The sequence below is a fragment of the Stenella coeruleoalba genome, assembly GCF_951394435.1.
Source record: "Stenella coeruleoalba genome assembly, chromosome: 9".
In the NCBI taxonomy this organism is placed as follows: domain Eukaryota; kingdom Metazoa; phylum Chordata; class Mammalia; order Artiodactyla; family Delphinidae; genus Stenella; species Stenella coeruleoalba.
The window spans coordinates 75,931,187-75,951,484 of NC_137155.1; the positions used below are offsets into that span (position 1 = coordinate 75,931,187).

General features: G+C 37.4%; 1 protein-coding gene across 1 annotated transcript in view; it reads right to left on the minus strand.

Annotated features, from left to right (window-relative positions):
* The window catches only part of TSPAN12 (tetraspanin 12), a 65,976-nt gene that overhangs the window by 15,346 nt on the left and 30,332 nt on the right, over positions 1–20,298 (minus strand). Inside the window, exons 6-8 of the mRNA XM_079931669.1 lie at positions 12,494–12,568; positions 8,261–8,368; positions 3,634–3,777 (exon numbers count right to left, since the gene is read on the minus strand). Coding sequence (XP_079787795.1) covers positions 3,634–3,777; positions 8,261–8,368; positions 12,494–12,568 — 327 coding nt within the window. The remainder of the gene's footprint in view (positions 1–3,633; positions 3,778–8,260; positions 8,369–12,493; positions 12,569–20,298) is intronic.

Here is a 20,298-nt window from a genome sequence, read left to right on the forward strand (position 1 = left end):
TGAGAATGATTTATTTCCTTGATTTCAGACTACTGAAGAAAGACTACAGGAAGAAAGTCAGTTCTTATCTCTAAGCTTACAGAATATGAAAGATAAAAGGGACCTTGAAGTTCATCTAGTCCAGATTCACTCTTAATTTAAAAATCCATTCTACCCACCAATGACATAGTTATCTGACCTTGACTTTAATATTTTTAGTGATGAGACACTCACGACTTTACAAGAGAACCTTTCTCACAACTGGACGGATTTTGATGAGCAAGGTTTTCCGTCTATTGATTCAAAATTTCCTTCCTGTAACTTCTGGCCCTTGGAGCAACAATGAATAAGTCTAGTTCCTGTTCGGAATGATGAACTTTGAAGACCTCTAAAATATCTCCTTTCAGTACTTGCTACTTCAGAATAAATTTCCCAAATACCAACAGCTGTCCCTCACTTGTTCACCCTTTCAGACCCCTCATCTTTCAGGTGGATAATCTCTGGGCACACTGCAACGAGGAAACGTATGTTCTCCTGGGCAAAGTGGAATTAAGTCTTATTTTTAATGATGGATTTAATTGTACTTTTGCCATAAAGCTACTAAGTGATCCACTTTTGTAAGTCAGCTATGCATATAATTATGCACTATGTTACCAGTCTCAGCATCTGTTATTAATTGTAAAATGCAAAAGCAGATTACTCTCATATAATGAACCTCTGTCTCTGCTGGAAGTTTGTCTAAAGAACATCTTGTCACTGATAATGTCAGCTTGCTTTTCAAAGTCTTTTGATGAAAATATGAGAAAACTTTTAAAATAATATGGGCCATCAATTTGCACTTGCACAATAGTGTGGTTTCTTTTAATCTTAAAATTCATGTCACAAGCAATTCTAGACATCCTGAAATTAAAGTGTCTCATTATGAATACTACTAGCAAAAGTGAATTGCATTTTTAAACAAAAAAATTTTATTAAATGTTTAATTGACTGCCTTTCAACTAAATAATAAAACTGAAGTGAATCTGTCCATACTCAGACTTTGTGGGAAGATGTGGTAAATTCATTCATGTTTTGTCATTCTCAGGATCAATATTGGTTATAATCATGTTACCAGTGTTGATCACTAAAGAAAGTAGAAATTATTACATATGTAGCCCAATAATTCCCCATATTGACTTGCTACTCCTAAAAACTAACAAAGGATTAAGTTCACACTAGGAAAGTGGATAGGTTTCAATTCACATGTCAACACTTACATCTATACTGTAATCCTCTGGGGTATTTTGGTTTTGGATTTTTCTGCAAAATGGTTTATTATCCCAGGAGGAGGCTCTCCCTGGGGCTTATATCTTAATAAATAAATGTCTGTCTGTAATCATCTGTTTTTTAAAACCTAGTGGTAAGTTATGTATTTGAATATCCACAATTACATCTGCATCTAATATTATCTTAGAAATATTAAGCTTGGTTTCCTGTTTTATGAAATCAATAGGACTTTAACTGGTGAACTTGTTAGGTGACCATCCCTACTACAGTCACCAACCAATATTTACCTTTCACTCAGAAAAAAAAATGTAACATAATCACTGCAGAACTCAGAGACACTGACTCAATAATTCTTCGTTTAATATACAATATCTTGTATATTCCTTTTCATTCAAAGCCAAAATGCTACTAAGCATAATATGTTTAAAATGATAACATCCAAATACAATACTTCCCAGTAGTGTGAGGCACGACTATAAGTATTTTGATTATCTTTTTAAGTAAACACCTGAGTTATTCAGTTGCTTCAACAATTCTTGTTATGAGATAAATTTCATCCCCTCTAAATTCATATGTTAAGTCCCTAATCTCCAGTACCTCAGAATGTGATCTTATTTGGAAATAGAATCCTTGCAGATATAATTAGTTAAGATGAGGTCATACAGGAGAAGGGTGGGCCCCTAGTCTAATATGACTGGTGTCCTTATGAAAAAGGGAAATTTGGAGACAGATGCAAACAGGGAGAATGGCATGTAAGCACAAAGGCAGAGATCTGGGTGATGCTTCTACAAGCCAAGGAACACCAATGATTCCCAACAAACCCCCAGAAGCTGAGGCATAGATTCTTCCTCACACGCCTCAGAAGGAACCAACCTTGCTGACACTTGATCTCAGACTTACAGCATTTAGAACTGTGAGACAATAAATATCTGTTGTTTAACTTACTCTGTGGTACTTTCCTGCCCTAGAAAGACTAACACAATTCTGAATCTCTTAAAGATATTTGGCACTCCTCTTTGTGGCCTGCCTTCAGAGGCCAAAGCACTTCATTTTGGGTATCCTTAAATGTGGCAAAGGCTTGTCCTCTAAGATGAACTTTTTAACAGTCAAAAGTCATTCATCTCTAAGACATGAATGAAATGAAACATTTGTGTGGGTAATCCAGCATCATTTTCAAATTCATTAATTTACACTATAAATTAATACAACTGATTTTCGAGCATCTCTACAACTGGCTTTGGCAGACAGCCTAAAAGACGTTTTGAACAATGACAGTATTTCCAGGGAAAATCAGATGTGTGTGTGTGTGTATGTGTGTATTATATTATGAATGATATAAATTGTTACTTTATGTTAATATGATTTGTGGTACCCAGATACTTGACTGGTGATGTATCTGGGAAATGATCCCAGCCCATCAGCCTGAGCAGCTTCCCTTCCACCTGATTCACATTTTGAGCTTCCATTCTAGATCAAGACTACAATGAAGCCTTCTATAAAGATGGAACTGTCTTATATCTGTGTTGGCCTACACAGGAACTGCTAGTCCCAAGTGGCTGTTGAGCCCTTAAAATGTGGCTAGTGCAACTGAGGAAATGTAATTTTTATTTTATTTTATTTTAATTGAATAGCCAATAGCCACTTGTAGCTATTGGCTACTATACTGGAATGGTGTAGTTCTAGATTTTAATTTGAAAATAGGATTTCTCTGCTAACAAAGTTTGAAAATCACCATTAAAGATGAAGGAATAGGAAAGCTTCTGCTAACAAAGGAATAACAGATGATTCTGATGAATTCTCCCGGAAAACATAAATATGCAAGTTTCTTAGCCACTTGATAACTGACTTTAATCCCACTGAGCATCTAACTTCATTAAATCAGCTAAAACTAACATCACTGATATTAGCCAGCAGGGGGACCTGAAGAGTCGAGGACAGCATTTTCTCTGGAGAGTAGAAGGGTTTTTGGGGGTTTTTTGGGTTTTGGTTTTTTTGTCCATCCCCTGCCCCCATGTTTTAGTCTATATGGAAGCCCTAAATACACATTATGCTCAAGAACTACAAACCTTGTCTTCCCCAGTGTCCGGAGTTAGTCACACACTCTGCATGTCTGTTTTTAAAGCGCTCTTAGGAAATGGCAATAGATCTTGGTTCTACACAATACAGTTCAAAATCCAATTAATTCTAAAACCTAGTCTTTCCAAATTTACTTTGTTAAAATGTGATTAGTATTCAGATTTTTATATTAACTTTTAGCTTTGTCTTCTTTCTCCACATTTCAGAGGAAAACAATTTTCGGGTCCCTCATATTTAGACAGAAGAGGAAAATTGCATTGGCATGTTGTTGATAATTTACTTCCATGATAAGTTAATGACATATGGCCTTACCTCTTGATAAAGGTCACTGAGATCTTCCTGGTGGGCCTGTTTGGAACATCCTGGGAATTCCCTAACACAACAGGAATCTGGGGGCCAGTCCATTTCTGTCATTTCCAGCCAGTCGGTGAAATAGACAACTCCACAGCACTTGAACTGCAAAAGAATCACTGGTCAGGCTCAGAAACAACAAAAATATTTTCTTAACTTATGGGAGACTGAACGTTAGATTTCTTAAATATTTGCACCCAGAGCTAAAGTCACTTCTGTCATCACCTAATGATATGTGCACATTTTATGTTGACAACAGAAATGTAATAGAGGACTCCATAATGGAACAATTCTGAACAATAATGCCCGTAACACATGAAGACAGATCAGGCATGACTGAGTCTTACCTCCCCCCAAATGTAAAATCCTCTACAAGTGATCACATAGCAGCAAAGTTAATACACACTAACAAAACAAATAGCTGAAATCTTATATCTAACATTAAACCTCTAGCTACTAGGGAATAGTTGATCAATCTATTTGCATATTGCCTAGTTACCAACTTAACTGCTTAACAAATTCAAATATTATATTAAAACTTTCCGCAATCTCTGTAGAAAGATTTTTGGCCAACAGCCCACATCACAGAGATTACCCAACTCGATTCATTAACCAGAACATTTCCAAAAATTTCTGAGATGGAAACATAGGTTTGGCCAACAAATTTTTATTCAACTGAGTGAGACTCTTGAAAAAAACTGTCATATTTTATCACCATAATCTCAGAAGAAATGATGTGTCTTTAGTGTCAATAAAGTTGGATTTAAGACAAACTATGTTGTCTTTGTTTCTTTTTAGTCTCATTTCACCAACTATTAACAAAAACCTTCTCTGGTCAAAGTGTAGAAACCCTGCTTAAGGACATATGTAGATTAGATTCAGAGTAATTAACTATGAAAACTTTCTGTCCTTGGGTAGAGGGCAGTTACTCTTCCATATAGTCAGAAACAAGGGTTATGTACAGGCAGTCACGGAGAAGAATTTTGTCAGGAGTGACTGGCTTTGAAAATTATGTAGCCCAACAAATCACCCTGTGCTCAGGACTAACACTGTATTGTAAAATATCACAATCCACCATTTCAAAATTTCAACTAAAATAAACTTTAAAGAATTCTGAATTTCTTACGTAAAATGAAACAAGGAAATACAAAAAATCATTTTACATTTTTTCACTTGCTTAAATATCTAATTTTTTTTTTTTTCTGTGGTACGCGGGCCTCTCACTGTTGTGGCCTCTCCCGCTACGGAGCACAGGCTCCAGACGCGCAGGCTCAGCGGCCATGGCTCACGGGCGCAGCCGCTCCACGGCATGTGGGATCTTCCCGGACCGGGGCACGAACCCGTGTCCCCTGCATCGGCAGGTGGACTCTCAACCACTGCACCACCAGGGAAGCCCAATATCTAATTTTAAAGAAAAAAAAAATGGTCATGAAGAACCTAGGGGCAAGACGGGAATAAAGAGACCTACTAGAGAATGGACTTGAGGATACGGGGAGAGGGAAGGGTAAGCTGAGACGAAGTGAGAGAGTGGCATGGACATACATACACTACCAAACGTAAACCAGATAGCTAGTGGGAAGCAGCTGCATAGCACAGGGAGATCAGCTTGGTGCTTTGTGACCACCTAGAGGGGTGGGATAGGGAGGGTGGGAGGGAGGGAGATGCAAGAGGGAAGAGATATGGGAACATATGTATATGTATAACTGATTCACTTTGTTATAAAGCAGAAACTAACACACCATTGTAAAGCAATTATACTCCAATAAAGATGTTAAAAAATAAAAATAAATAAATAAAGAGAAAAAAATCATCTTGAGTACTATAAATGATGAAATACTGATGCTATGAGTAATACTAAAATTTTCCAAGAAACTTTAAAAATAATTTTAGTATTTCCTTCTTATAAATGTGTTCTAAAATCCACAAATATACCACAAACATCACCAATTAAGTCAAACATAAGTTAACATCATGTATTTTACATAAGTCATTGAGTATCCATAAAAAATACATGTAGTAAAATGACCACTTTCTAAAAATCATAAACTACTACCTTTCCAAGTCAGTCTTTTTAAATCCTTGCATGCAGAAGAAACCTACTTCTCATTTCCTAATGTCATGTGTGTTTCTGTGTTGCTGACAGGAGGACGGTTCTTGGAACATGCTCACTCCGTCCACAATAGAACAGCCCATTTATCTGGCCTTCTCAGGAAGTGAGGTGCTCCACACAGATGACTTTTCCAAATAACTTATGCATAGCATCTTCTGTGCCAGATGCTTTTTTTTATTTTAATAAGTCCCTGAGATATTGTTGTTTTTTACATGGTTGTTTTTCTTCATCAATAGAAGATACTGAATTGATACTGAAAATTTTCCTGGAAATTCCCTTAAGCAAACCCATTCTTAAGCCACACATGACTATGGCCTACGTCTCCTTGGAGTCTTGCTGCCTCTTTTAGAGCCACATTGTGAGATGGGGCCACTCTTCTAACATGCTGTCAAACCGGAAAATTCCACCACCATTTTACATAAGCAGAACCTGAGGCTCTAAGGAACAGGACAAGTAGGTTGCCAAGATCACAGACCAGCCAGCGGTGGAGTCTATTTGTTCTCAAGCCTATACTCCAACTTCTATGTTAGAATCAATCAATAAATACAGTTCTTAGCATCAGTTTTTTTAAAGGTATTAAATAAACATCACTAGGGCTTAAGTGAGAGTCCACTAAAGTGAAGTACATGCCCAGACCTGCACCGAATGAGGAGTCAGGAAAACTGCAGCCTGACAAGGTTGCTCTACAATTTATTTTGGGAGAAGATGGTTAGCTGAATTGTGTCCTTCCGCCCCACCACCGAAATTCACGGTGAGGTTCTAACCTCCAGAATGTGACCATATTTGGGAAGGTCTTTACAGAAGGCATTAAAATAAGGTCATAAGGGTGGTCCTAATCCCATCTGACCTATGCCCTTATAAGAAGAGGAAATTTAAACACAGACACAGAGGGAAGATGACGTGAAGACACAGGGAGATGACTTCGGCTGTCTACAAGCCCAGGAGAGAGGCCTCAGGAAAAAAGCAATCCTGCCGATGCCTCGATCTCAGACTTCCAGCCTCCAGGGTTGTGAGACAATAAATTTCTGTTGTTTAAGCCACCCAGCCTGTGGTACTTTGTTATGGCTGCAGCCCTAGCAAATGAATACAAGGGGCTTTTAAAAATTCTTTCAGGAGGCCCAGAGGTCTTCACCACCTCCTCTGGAGTGAAATAAGCCTATGATGTAAAGGAGGGAACTTACCATACAACCAATCTAAAAATATGTGCGCTATCATTTGTAGCGCTGTACATTATCGACCTAGGGTGGCGCCCTCTTTGTACCATTAGAAAAAAAACTCATTTTGTTTTTTTACCTGGATTATCATGGTCCACATCACAACTGTCAGAAAATAAAGAGCTCTAGGAAGCTTCCACTCCGGGCAGTAGCTGAACACAGCTTATTATAAATTCCCTAACGCTTCACTTATTTTCCCTTCACGTTGTTTTTAGTACAAATGAAGAGTAAACAAACAAAGTCAGGAAGCAGTTAAATAAACAGGAAATCTGTGCTGCGGTGATAATTTTCACCATCTCAACAACTGTAACACAAAGAGCCAGATTTGGAGATTATCCTGGACTTGAACCTCTGCCTGTATCCAAGACAGAGTAACTGAGCAGGGAGCAGGACCTCTATTGTGCAAGACCCTGATTCTCAAATGCTTTGGAGCCCAGCTTTAAATGCCAGTAAAAGAAAGAGATAGACTTGGTCATCTGGGAATGTCACTCCAATCGCAAGGAAACTGCTTGGGAGAAGAACTTAGTTTGAATCAATGGTTAACTTCAAGTCACCAGATTTTAAACATCTAAATATAGTTCCTGTCTGAGAGGATAATGGGATGCAGTGCTATATGGAAGGTAGGTAAGAAAAGCTAAAAGCACGTAACTTTGTAATGTTATTGTTAACAATAACTTATGATCCCATTTTATCTTCGCAACACCTGGAGGAGATAGGTACTTTTATTATCCCCATTTTATAGATGAGGAGACTGAAGCTTAAGGAAGTTAAGTAAATTACAGAAGCTCATGTAATAGTAAGCAGCAGAGCCAGAATTTGAACGAAGTTCTTTCTGACTAGAAAGTTCATGCTTTTAATGATATGCTGAGTCCTAATTTCCAAATAAGACCCATTATTTTAAATTTTCAAATGATGTTTAAATTACAGATAGCTCTAAAAGTCACGAAAAATTATCCATTCAAATCGAGCTTGGGTAATTATCAAGGAATTCTCATTAAAAAAGGAAAATTTAGTTTAGCAAAAGGGCTTTTAAAAGATTCTAAAATATATGTGAACCGTGGGAAATGAAGCGGAAATGGTGGAAGAAAAGCAGGGCATAGAGCTACTTAAAGTATTTCTCAATAAAAAATTACACCAGTGGTAACTGAATCATCGGCTTAACTTTTCAGCACAGGGAAAATGACCAAAGCCAAAGCTTTGAACACTTGTTTTGAAAGTGTGTCATTTATTCCATACCCTCTACCTCAGAAAAGGTAGCACTTACCTCTCTCTGAAAAAAGTTCCAAGCATGAGTAAGCCACCGGTATCTCGGTAAGCCATAATTTGTCATTCTGGCTTTCAAAGTGACCATGTCTGACCACTGTACTGGAACCTAGCGATAGAAAAGACAAAGTATCAACAACTGTAACATGCAAACAGCCACATTCAGACACACATACATTCACAGATTCACACAAATACACTCACTCATAGACTCGTCCACATACTCACACTTACTTGGAATGTACTGCCATTGCCAAACACTGCCTTAAATTTGTATTTGTTTGTGGCTTAAATTAAGCTCAGCGCTATTAAATACGTATCAAACAATCTCTACTTGTAGATTTTTGTACTAAATGAGGAAGTACTTCATATTAAGCAAAATAATGCGAAATCACTTAATGCCGATATCAAGTTCAAGGAAATCACAAAGAAGTAAAGCTCTATGTTCTGTAGATACACCCGAGCTCCTCATAACAAGCGATCCCTGCTGCAAAATGCCCTTTCATTTGATTTCGTAATGCTATGAAATGGTTCTTTGAAGTGACTGCAGATTATGGTACTAAAATAAAGGGAGAAGAATTAAGGGAACGAGTTCAGCTCAAGCCAAGCCTCACTCTAGAATAAGTCTGTAAACTTTTCAAAAAGTGGATTTTAGGGCTTCCCTGGTAGCGCAGTGGTTGAGAGTCTGCCTGCCGATGCAGGGGACACGGGTTCGTGCCCCGGTCTGGGAAGATCCCACATGCCACGGAGCGGCTGGGCCCGTGAACCATGGCCGCTGGGCCTGTGCGTCCGGAGCCTGTGCTCCGCACCGGGAGAGGCCACAACAGTGAGAGGCCCGCGTACCGCAAAAAAAAAAAAAAAAAAAAAAAGTTGGATTTTAGAGGCATGCTAGAATTCTAGAAAAATTGTTCCGAAATGAAAGCATTTTTTTGTGCTCTGCCTCTTAAGGTACCTAGCACCATGTCCCTGAACAGTTTTTAACCATGACACAGCTTCAGGTACATGACACAACAGTTGGCAAGAAATCTAATTAGCATATCATGTTATGTTTTGTGTACAGTGCTACAGGAGATATGGGGTCACAAAAATCCTAGTCTCTCCACACGTGTGTTATTAAAGTAACTCTTGGGAAACTAGACAGACATCCACACCTGATTTATGGAGCAATACTGACCGGGCTAAGTCAAGCAAATTTGACACTAACTCAATATTCATAATATTTTGAAATCTTATTTTTAAAAATAGTAATATCGGCCTTTCCTGGTGGCGCAGTGGTTGAGAGTCCGCCTGCTGATGCAGGGGACGTGGGTTCATGCCCTGGTCCGGGAGGATCCCACATGCCGCGGAGCGGCTAGGCCCATACCGTACCGCAAAAAAAAAAAAAAAAAAAAAAAAGCAATATCAATAGTAGTTTAAAAATTCCTGGCCACAGAAAGTCTTCATTTTGTTCCTTTGTTAATTTTCTTTTTTATTACTTGGAAATGTACAATACAAAAGAAAACACCCCAACACCTGGGCACACAACTTTGTTCCCTAAATAATGGGCTGACTGGGTATACTGTGTGTTCATCTGGTTCCACCAAAGTTCAGAGAACTAACCAAAGTTCAAGCTATGCACTATAAATTCTTATTATCTCATATCCTTTTGAACATAAAATAAATAGAAGTGAAATAAATTCTCTAGAAATTTATAATCTGAAACAGTTAACATGATTGATAGATTTCATCTAGTGAAGGAATGATGAATGGGAGGTGAACATGTATACAAAAAACAGAAATAATGGGAAAATAGGCTGCCTGATGCTCAATCTCTTGATTTGGTTATTAGAACAGTCTTATTTTTAAGTTATTTTCCAAAATAAATTAAGTTGTTTCCCACTTGTGACCACAATTGATCTGAAACCAAATATAGCAAGAAACACAGGTGGTCACTGAGGCTCGGGCACAAAATACAGTGCTCTGGCCATAAAGGAAAACACACATGTATCGGCTCCTTGCATGGAACAGAGAAGAGCACAAAGCCCATTCTACGCAAAGTCTGGGTTCTGCAAAATTTCGCAGCTCATAAACTTTAACGGCACTTTTCATTCACGTTGCTATTAGTGCAAAGGCAATAATAATAAAAAAAAATTCTGACAAACATTTTTCCTAAAGGACTACTTTCCACATTTCACTTTTAAACAGCCCTTGTTTTATCCTGTTTTATCCTGGGGGAAGATTTACACAAGCAAAACAGTGATGTATGCCTTCAGCGGGCACGGCAGTGTACACCCATCTAGTACCATTGTGATACTAAAAAAATACTTGCAGATGGCCCCTTCACAGAATAGAAGCAAGTATCTAAAAAGTATCAATTCCTTTCTGTTTCCTCAAGTTCCTTAGAATTATACTAGAGTCAAAATATTTCCTTTCAAATACCTTAAATTAATTCATTTCAAACTTGTTATAATTTAGGAAATTTATCAAATATTAGTATGATATAAACACTGTTCAAGCCATTTTTTAAAATCCACTAGAAAGTAAACTCATTTTTAGAAACCTTTTAATTACCAAAAAGAACACAAAAGCTGAGATGAGGAGATCAAGAATTAATTATACAATTTACTACTCATTGCTTGAATGTTAAGGAGATCCATGTGTTTTTTGAAATTAGAAAAAATTAGTAAGACACCAAAACTGAGTCCCTGGAATCCATCACTCTTTCATTCCCTTAATATGCCAAGTTTCTAGGGATGGTGTGAAAATATGATTCTCAAAGACAACAAGAGCATTCCTATTGTAAGAGGAGATTTTGTTTTGAAGATAGTGTTTAACTTTATATTAAACTAGTTAGAACCTGCCCTGACTTTTCCATTTTTAATAGAGAAAAAAATAACCATAAATTCTCTCTTCTTACTGAGAGTTGTCCCACATTGAAAGCATGAGTGTTTTCAGAGGGGTTCAGCTGTGTAGCAGTGCCAAAGTATCGTTTACATGTAAATTGAAGTATGTAGAGTACCCACTAGTCTGTAATTACCACTTAGTATTCAAAACAGTGTCACAGTACAGTAGCAGATTTACCATAGAATCTTTAATAACTGCACCAGTACCAGAGATGTCTTCAATTTTCTTACACAACTGCCAAAATGCCTCTCAGAAACAAATGTAAAAGAATCTGCTTCATGGGTGGTGGTGATGTGATGAACTGGGAGATTTTGATTGACATATATACACTAATATGTATAAAATAGATAACTAATAAGAACCTGCTGTATAAAAAATAAATTAAATTTAATTTTAAAAAAAAAGAATCTGCTTTGCTTCTTAAGAGCTCTTAAACTTTAAAATGTTGAAGACTGACCTGGGGAACTTGCCACAAAGGCAGATACTCAGTCCCTGCGTTTTCCTCTATTCCGATCTAGCAGCTCTGGCCTAGAGCCCTATAATGTGAATTTTAAAGAATCACCCTGGTGGACTCCTGCTGTAGACAGTCCAAAGACTACATGTTGGGGGAAAAAAACATCATCTTGCTGAAACAGAATTACTCTACGAAGCTCACAGTGGAAGAATCTGACCTGCCACCACAAAAACAGCCAGACTTCACAGACATGCAAAAGTGCTCAACCTCATTGATAATCAATGCACCAATTTTCACCAGTGAAGTGAGCAAACATTAAATAAGTAATAATGCCCAATAGAGCAGAGGTGAAGTGGAGTGGTATACCGAACATGACTGGTAAAATCTTAAGGTTAAGAAACTCTTATTCTCATTCATTCTAACACACACTTCTTAATTTGGAAGATGGTTCGGCTTCCTGCAAACAGAAGGTACGTGTTTCCTAGCCATCAGTGTACAGCTGCAGTCAGCATTTTATAAGGTTTTCATGTAGCTTTTCAACTTTTCTCAAGTCCTGTTGCAAATGTGAATATTTCCTATTATACACTCAGAAGATGGTAAAATTATTTTAGAACATATATAATTTTCAGTCTATTATATCCATGTTTAAGCAATCTGTGGAATTAAAGATATATATAGGAATAGAGGAAATGAAAAATTACAAATTATGCTTTGGAACTATGCTTTAGACACAGAAAAGAAAATGCTACAGTTCAGAAGTATTGGGAGTATTCATTGTTACCAGATAGCATGAACATTCAAATTAATAATCACGTGCCTAACAACTCCAGAGTATCTGATTTAAAAGGCTGAACGAATATTGTTTCAGACTGTGGTTATATTCCATTTTGAACTCACCATAATTTCCTGCTCATATGTCCAAACACCACAAGCCAGTTCTACACAGAAAATGACAAGTAAACTTCCAAAATACTGTAGAAGAACAGAAAATGAATGCTGTTAGGATAGACTCAAAGTAAAATATGATCATCAGAGACAAGCTAAATATTATTCAGTGTTGTTTATTCAAAGGACAAGAAAACGGAGGCACATATTCAAGAAGCTCCCTCCCTTGGGAGCAGATGGGGAAAATTTCAGCAAATTTTGAGATATCGGCAGACAGCATTCAATACTCACCTAAGTGGGTCGTTTGGATGGTGCTTCATTTATCAAATGCTTTCATAATTAATTCACTCAATGGATAAGACTACCTCATTTTACAAATGAAGAAATTAATGTGAAAAGTATACAATAGGACTTGCTCAAGAACGTGCATCATAAAATAAATTTTGGAGCCCTAAAGGGACCACTGCAGCCATGTTCTTTGTGCTTTTCCTTGCCACTTCTCCAGTTGCGGAGGTCACTTTACAGAAGTAAACAGTAAAAGGGTGAGAAAGAAGAGGTTCTCTGAAAGTTCACTAATTCCAGCAGAACTAAAACAACTCCACTGCTGTCATGAATCCTCCGCTCCATTTATGGTGCCAGTCAGGGTGGAAGGATCGGGTAGTGATGATTATTGATTATTCCTCTTCACTGGAATGACAGCTCTATCAAGGGCAGAAATTTACCGTGTTCCTTGTCACAAAGTAGGTGCTCAATAAATTTTTTTTACATAATATATGAATAGATAAGAATATATGAAAACAAATCAGAATGTGGTGTGGAGAAAAAGGAACCCTCCTACACTGCTGTGGGAATGTAAATTGTTGCAGCCACTATGGAGAACAGTATGGAGGTTCCTTCAAAAACTAAAAATAGAGTTGCCATATGATCCTGCAATCCCATTCCTGGGCACATATCTGGAGAAAACCATAATTTGAAAAGGTACATGCACCCCAAAGTTCATAGCAGTACTATTTACAACAGCCAAGACATGGAAGTAACCTAACCTGCCATCAACAGATAAATGGATAAAGAAATGTGATATATACATACAAGGGAACATTAGCCACAAAAAAGAATGAAATAATTACATTTGCAGCAACATGAGTGGACCTAGAGATTATCATACTAAGTGAAGTAAGTCAGAAGTGAAGTATTTGTCTAAAGACAAATATCATATGCTTATATGTGGATTCTAAAAAAAAAAATGATACAAATGAACTTATTTGCAAAACAGAACTAGACTTAGAGACATAGAAAACAAACATATGGGTACCAAAGGGGAAAGGGAGGGAGGGATAAATTAGGAGTTTGGGGTTAAAATATACATACTACTATATATAAAATAGGTAACCAACAAGGACCTACTATATAGCACAGGGAACTCTACTCAATATTTTGTAATAACCTATAAGGGAAAAGAATCTGAAAAAGAATAGCTATATATATGTATAACTGAATCACTTTGCTGTACACCTGAAACTAACACAACATTGTAAATCAACTATATTTCAATAAAAAATTTAAAAAATAAAAGTTAAAAAAAAAGCAGAGTGGTACAATGGAAAGAGACTGGGAGCTGCCTTGGACTGGGTGATCAGGAAAGGGCTCCATTTTTGTGTGTGTGTGTGTGCGGTACGCGGGCCTCTCACTGTTGTGGCCTCTCCCGTTGCAGAGCACAGGCTCCGGACACGTAGGCTCAGCCGCGGCATGTGGGATCTTCCCGGACTGGGGCACGAACCCGTGTCCCCTGCATCGGCAGGCGGACCCTCAACCACTGCGCCACCAGGGAAGCCCTACGCCTACATTTTCTTTTTCAGGGAGCTCTGAGTCCTAGTCACCCTTGTGTTGATCACTGCACAGAGAATCACTCAGTCACTAGTTTAAGAGCTGGATCTGAGTGAGGCATCTATAAAACTTGGTGTTAATCCACAGTTTAAATAAAACAAAGCCAGCAAAGAATTAAGCAACAACTCCCGTTGAGCTCTGTTACGGCAGGTAGGGTACATACATATCACATTTCACCACAAAACCGTCTGCTGTCCTCAGCATTACTGAAACACGTGTATATCTCTCCTAATGACGTCAGTATGTGTCTGTCAAGCCCTTACTCTCCCAACACACGTGGTTTGCTGAGATGGTCTGTACCAAGCTAGTCTGCAGGGCAACTCACCCCTCTCCTCCATGAGTGCTGTCCTAGAACAGTGGAAAGAGCTCTGAATTTGGAGTCAGCAGACTGAAGTAACACACTCTGTGATCTCTGGAAAAATCATTAAACTGCCCTGACTTCAGTTTGCTCATCTGTCTGATGAAGATAAAAATAAAGTCTTCTTCACTGTTATCATCAAGGCTGATTTGACACATGGGAAATTGTTCTGGAAAATTTAAAATTTTGAATTTGTAAAGCATTATACAAATGCAATTCTGAACTCGTTTGTGAAATACAATCCACTATGGACTTGCCCTTTCCTCCTGGATTTGACCTTCATTCCCTGCAGTGTGCCGCAGTTTCTTCTTCATCATTGTTTTCCAGTATCTCATCTCTTGTTCTTTACCATTTTACCCTTCTCCTTCCCCTTGTGTGTCTGGGTATCTCTGTCTCCTGTATATCAAGCTTCAGAGGCTTCAGCTTTTAAACCAGTCGGCTGCCTCACCCACAATTCACTGCGCTCACTAACCTGCCAGACCATCGGTTCTGGCAGGCAGGGATCTTGTTCGTAAACATTATTTTATTCCCAGTGCCGAAGCAGGACCTGTCACACAGCAGGTATTTAATAAATGTCAGTGGAAATAATGATCAGCTTACCAACTGAAAAAACCAATTTCAGGTTTCCTTGAATTTCTCTGACTAATTTGAGCTCTGAGTTTCTTGTTAACATTTGACTCCCCTTGACTTTGCTTACACATTTCTGTACTACATTGCCTCTCTGTTTTACTGTGTGTCTTTCTGGAGGATTATAGTATGATAGTCCAGGGTGCCTTTAAACATATAAGACAATTTACATAGTTAAGGAACCATATGCAGACTCTCCCCATCTTTCCTGAGCTACTATCAACTGAACATTTTAAATAAATAAAGCCTGAGAAAGTGTTTATACAAGGGACTTAGAATGCAATTATTTGCATTAACAAACTATTTTATTTGCTTTAAAAATTAGTTGATACAGACTTTCTTAAAACAGCTAAGTTCTTCTACTGTAATTAAACTAAAATTTGTGTTCTATGAATAAGTTTTATCCCTAAACATATGTTCATGCAAAAACTGCATCAAGTAAGGCAAGCTGATAATAAGATATACCCTCAAAATGATGCAATTAATTAGTGATTTTTTTTTCACCAAATCTCTCAAGCCGAGAATAATTACCTTTCAGTTCAGAAATGAGTGTCCTTACTGATTTAGATAACAAAAGATTAGATAAAACACTGTAGGTGAAATTGCTTTGTTGACTTTTTTCAACTATACAAATGGAAGAACATGAGCTTTGAAATAAAATAGACCTGGCTTCAGATTCTGGCTCCTTTACATACCAGTTGGATGACCTTGGGCAAACCACTAAGCCTCAATTTCCTCATCTGTCAAATGAGAGTGTTAAAATTGCCTTGCAGTGTTGCACTAAGGATTCAACCAGGTAGAGTGCTGTCCCACAGGAAGCATTACCTAAAGGGTAGCCACTATTAACCATATCGTAGTATCTATTAGAATATAAACTCCATGAGTACAAGAGATATTATGTTTTAAATACTTAACATACTGCCTGGCATAGAACATGTACTCAGTGAATATTTCTTGAATGGATGTAACTATGACTGGAGAATGACAACAAGTAAAACTGTTCATTTCCTCCTAAAGACTGTTAGTGTCACTCGCTCTAAAGAGTCTTCTAAACCCACAAGTTATTTGGTAAAATCTTTAGTAAAATCCCTGTCTAGTGAGAAAATAGCTGGTATTTTTCAAAAGATCTTTATTAGGAAACGAGGGCAGGAAGGGCGTGGAGGGTGGGAAACCAAATTCTTTTTTAAAAATACTGAAATCAATTCGTCTGTTATTTTAAATAAAGCGTTGGCCACAGAATGGCAAGAATGGCACAGTTTAACTAGTCCCTTTGTCCCCTGGGTGTATTTGAGGAGGAACGTAAAGGCATGAAATCCCACCTTCCTATTTAACCCTTGGTGACCTGTAAGTCAATGCATCCTCCAGTAGAAATAAAGGGGATTCATTTCTCGTATTAAAGATTATTTCATCTCATTATATGTGTACAGACAAAAGAATAAAGTCTCCAGGAGGTCTTTTCTGAAAGAAACATTCATTTATGAAAATGAGCTGCTTCCCTGACACCTCCCCCACTCCCCAGGATCTCCCACTAAAGAAAGTAGATTAAACACACGTCCTTATCCCTTCTCCCTGTTGAAGCTTCACTAAAACAATAAAGGGATATTTTAAAAGACATAAACCCAGAGATAAAGGAAAAGGGAAAGAAGACAACAGCAAGTATATTTGGGAAGGTACAAAACAAACAGTTGAGTAGCAAATTTCTCAGCAGTCCCCCAAAAGCTGAACGCTTAATCAGTAGTGGAGAAAGTAGGGAACAACCTGATTCACATACAGAGTCCCTCCAAATGCTTAGGTGCTGGAAGCCCTGGATACTTGCAGAAGTGGAGGAAAGTAGGGCTAAAAAGAGGATGATCTGTTGAAAACTTGTTTAGGAAGAAGTTAGAGCCCTCAGGTCCCCTCCCCTACACTATGTAGCTGGGTACTATCCACCCCTACCAGTAAAGAAGTTAGGGGTTATTCTGTGGAACCAGTAAAACAGAGTCTCAGGACTGGGGACACTAGGTATAGTCGAGGATAAAGCAGAATACGGGAAATAGAACTGGAGTTCAAATTTAAATACCTTTTCCGCAGAGGTTCAAAACCAAAAGAGCATTGGATTTCTCAATAAAATATTGGAAGCTAGAGGCAGCAGGAGGATGTCTTCAAAATTCTAAGGAAAAAAAATGATTTCCAACCTATAATTCTATAGCCATTAGAATTAACATGGATGGACCTGGAGATTATCTTACTAGTGAAGTTAAGTCAGACAGAGAAAGACATGTATGATATCACTCCTATGTGGAATCTAATTTTTTAAAAATGATACAAATGAACTTATTTAGAAAACAGAAAGAGATGTGCAGATATCGAAGACAAGCTTATGGCTACCAAAGGGGAAATGTGGGGTGAAGGGATAAATCAGGAGCTTGAGATTAACATACACATATATACACTAATATGTATAAAATAGATAACAAATAAGAACCTGCTGTATAAAAAATAAATAAATAAAATTAAATTAAAAAAAATACACACACTACTTATATATAAGATAGTTAACCAACAAGGACTTACTGTATAGCACAGGGAACTCTACTCAATATTCTGTGATAACCTGTATGAGAAAAGAATCTGAAAAAGAATGAATATATGTATATGTAGAACTGAATCACTTTGCTGTACACCTGAAACGAACACAACATTGTAAATCAACTATACTCCAATAAGATTAAAATTTTAAAAAAAAGGAATTAACCTGTAAGGGTATTTAAAGCCATTTTTAGGCATGCAGGCTTTTTAAAAAATGTATTTCCTATGTATGTTTTTCAGGAAACTACTGGAAGATATGCTACCTCAAATGAGAGACTAAACAGAGTAGGACAATGACTTGGATTCCAGGAAACAAGGGATCTAAAACAAAAGGGAGGCAAAGGAAATCTCAGAATGGTAGTAAAGGGGGTATTGCATGACGGCAGCAGCTTCAGCAGTCTAGACTGGAGTGGGTCTAGAACGTGCTGAGAGATTTCTTAAAAAAAAAAATCATCGATAGAATACCCCAAATATTTGAATATATGAAGAGAAAACGTACACCAGGGGAAGTTTAGAGTTGATTTAGACAGAAAAACATAGAAAACAAGGAGAGTTACGAATTCCAAAAAAAAAAAACCCAAAGTATTATTCCAGAAAGAAAAAAGTAAACCTGGTAATTTACCTGGCCCATCTGTGAATAACATTTACATAGTCATGAGCATGTAAACACTGTTCTAACCAAAATGATAATATATCTGTGTCGAGCTGAGAGAGGAAGTATGCGTGGGGTGGGGCTGGAGGGTGGTGCGGCACTGAGGGCAGGAAAAGATACCAGTTCCTCATCTTGCACAGACGTCAATGGATAGGGCTTAAAACTAAAAGAATGAGAAGAGTTAGATAAATATGTGATTTAGAGATATGGAAGTAAATTCCAAGGGAATCTGCAAAAAAAAAAAAATTGAAAGCAGTTGCCTCTTTCTTAACAGTGGAAAATGACAAAGGTAGAGGACTACTATTTTTCATAAGAAGTATTTTGGAATTAAATTTACTCTACACTTTGTGTATGAAGCACTCTGATAAAAGTAAAAATAAAATTAAAACAAACAATAGCCCTGCCCCGAAGACTCGACAATCAAGAGAAAGACACTGGTAGCTGGAGGATTTTATATTTTTTACACAGAAAAGGTTATTCAAAAACGCTGAAAATTATAAGTAGCCCAATTACACTTCATGGTTATTGGGAGTAAAGGAGGGGGGGTGGCAACTGGAAACTTATACTCAGGTGCTGTCATCCTTTTCCTAAATGTACCTTCAGTAGCTGAAAATAGGGATTCCGTAACAAAATGCAAAAAGTTTATATTTAAATGTGATCTACAGACCCGACCCCCCCCCCCCCCGCCACCCCAGAGGTCTCTTTCACTAGACCTTATTTGGAAATTTGAATGTCTCCTCCAATATTGCTCATAAAACCACACAGGCCGTCTGCTCAAATCAATGCGAGCTGGATTATTTTCCAACTTGGAGAATTCACTTCAGTCACAAAATTTTGAAGTTTAGAACTCTATGTTATGGGCAATTTCGTTCAAGGAGGGAGGCTTGGATTTAGTTTATTTGCTCAAGAAACACACGTTTGTATATATAATCAAGTATTGTGAGTATACAAAATTAAAAGTATATAAAAAGTATGTAAAAAATAAAGTATTCTTATAGGTATATATGTGTATGTGCAAATGTATGTATGTACATTTATTATGTTAAAGGTATATATATACATTGTGTAAGTTATTCCCCAAAACATATTACAAAAATATCATTAGCTGTATGTTTGAAAAGAGAAAATGGAGCGAGGTACATTGAGAGGCAACAGAACACTAAGTTTTTCAGAGCACAGTTCCTGGATTCAGATCCCAGCTCTACCACTTCGTAGTTGGGCAAATCACTTAACCTTTCTGTGTCTCTGTGTCTTCATCTATAAAGTGGAGATAACAATCGTGGCAACCTTATAGTATAGTTGGGAGAATTTAATGATCCAATACACATAAAGCACATACAGTAGTGGCTGGCACATAGTACATATTATATCACGGATGTTGGCAGTGGTGTTAGCAATACCTCATGATCCATCATCTATAGACCCCTCCACTACTGAACACAAATGCACACAAGTACATGTTCACACGGGTATTTACAAAACCTTTCTTGTCTTTGAATTAAAACACCTACATTCCCATCTCTGACCTTTTCAGTAGGAAAAAAAAAAAAAAAGACTACCAGTAATATCAAAATTTTAAGGATGGCAAAAAAATTCAAATAATTTGAATTTAATTAGGCAAATAATGCCTAATTAAAGGCACAAATGCTGCTTTAACTACTATATCAAACTCCTTGACACTTTATCTCAGTAATTCCATCTCTTTTTATGTTTTGACCTTACATTAAA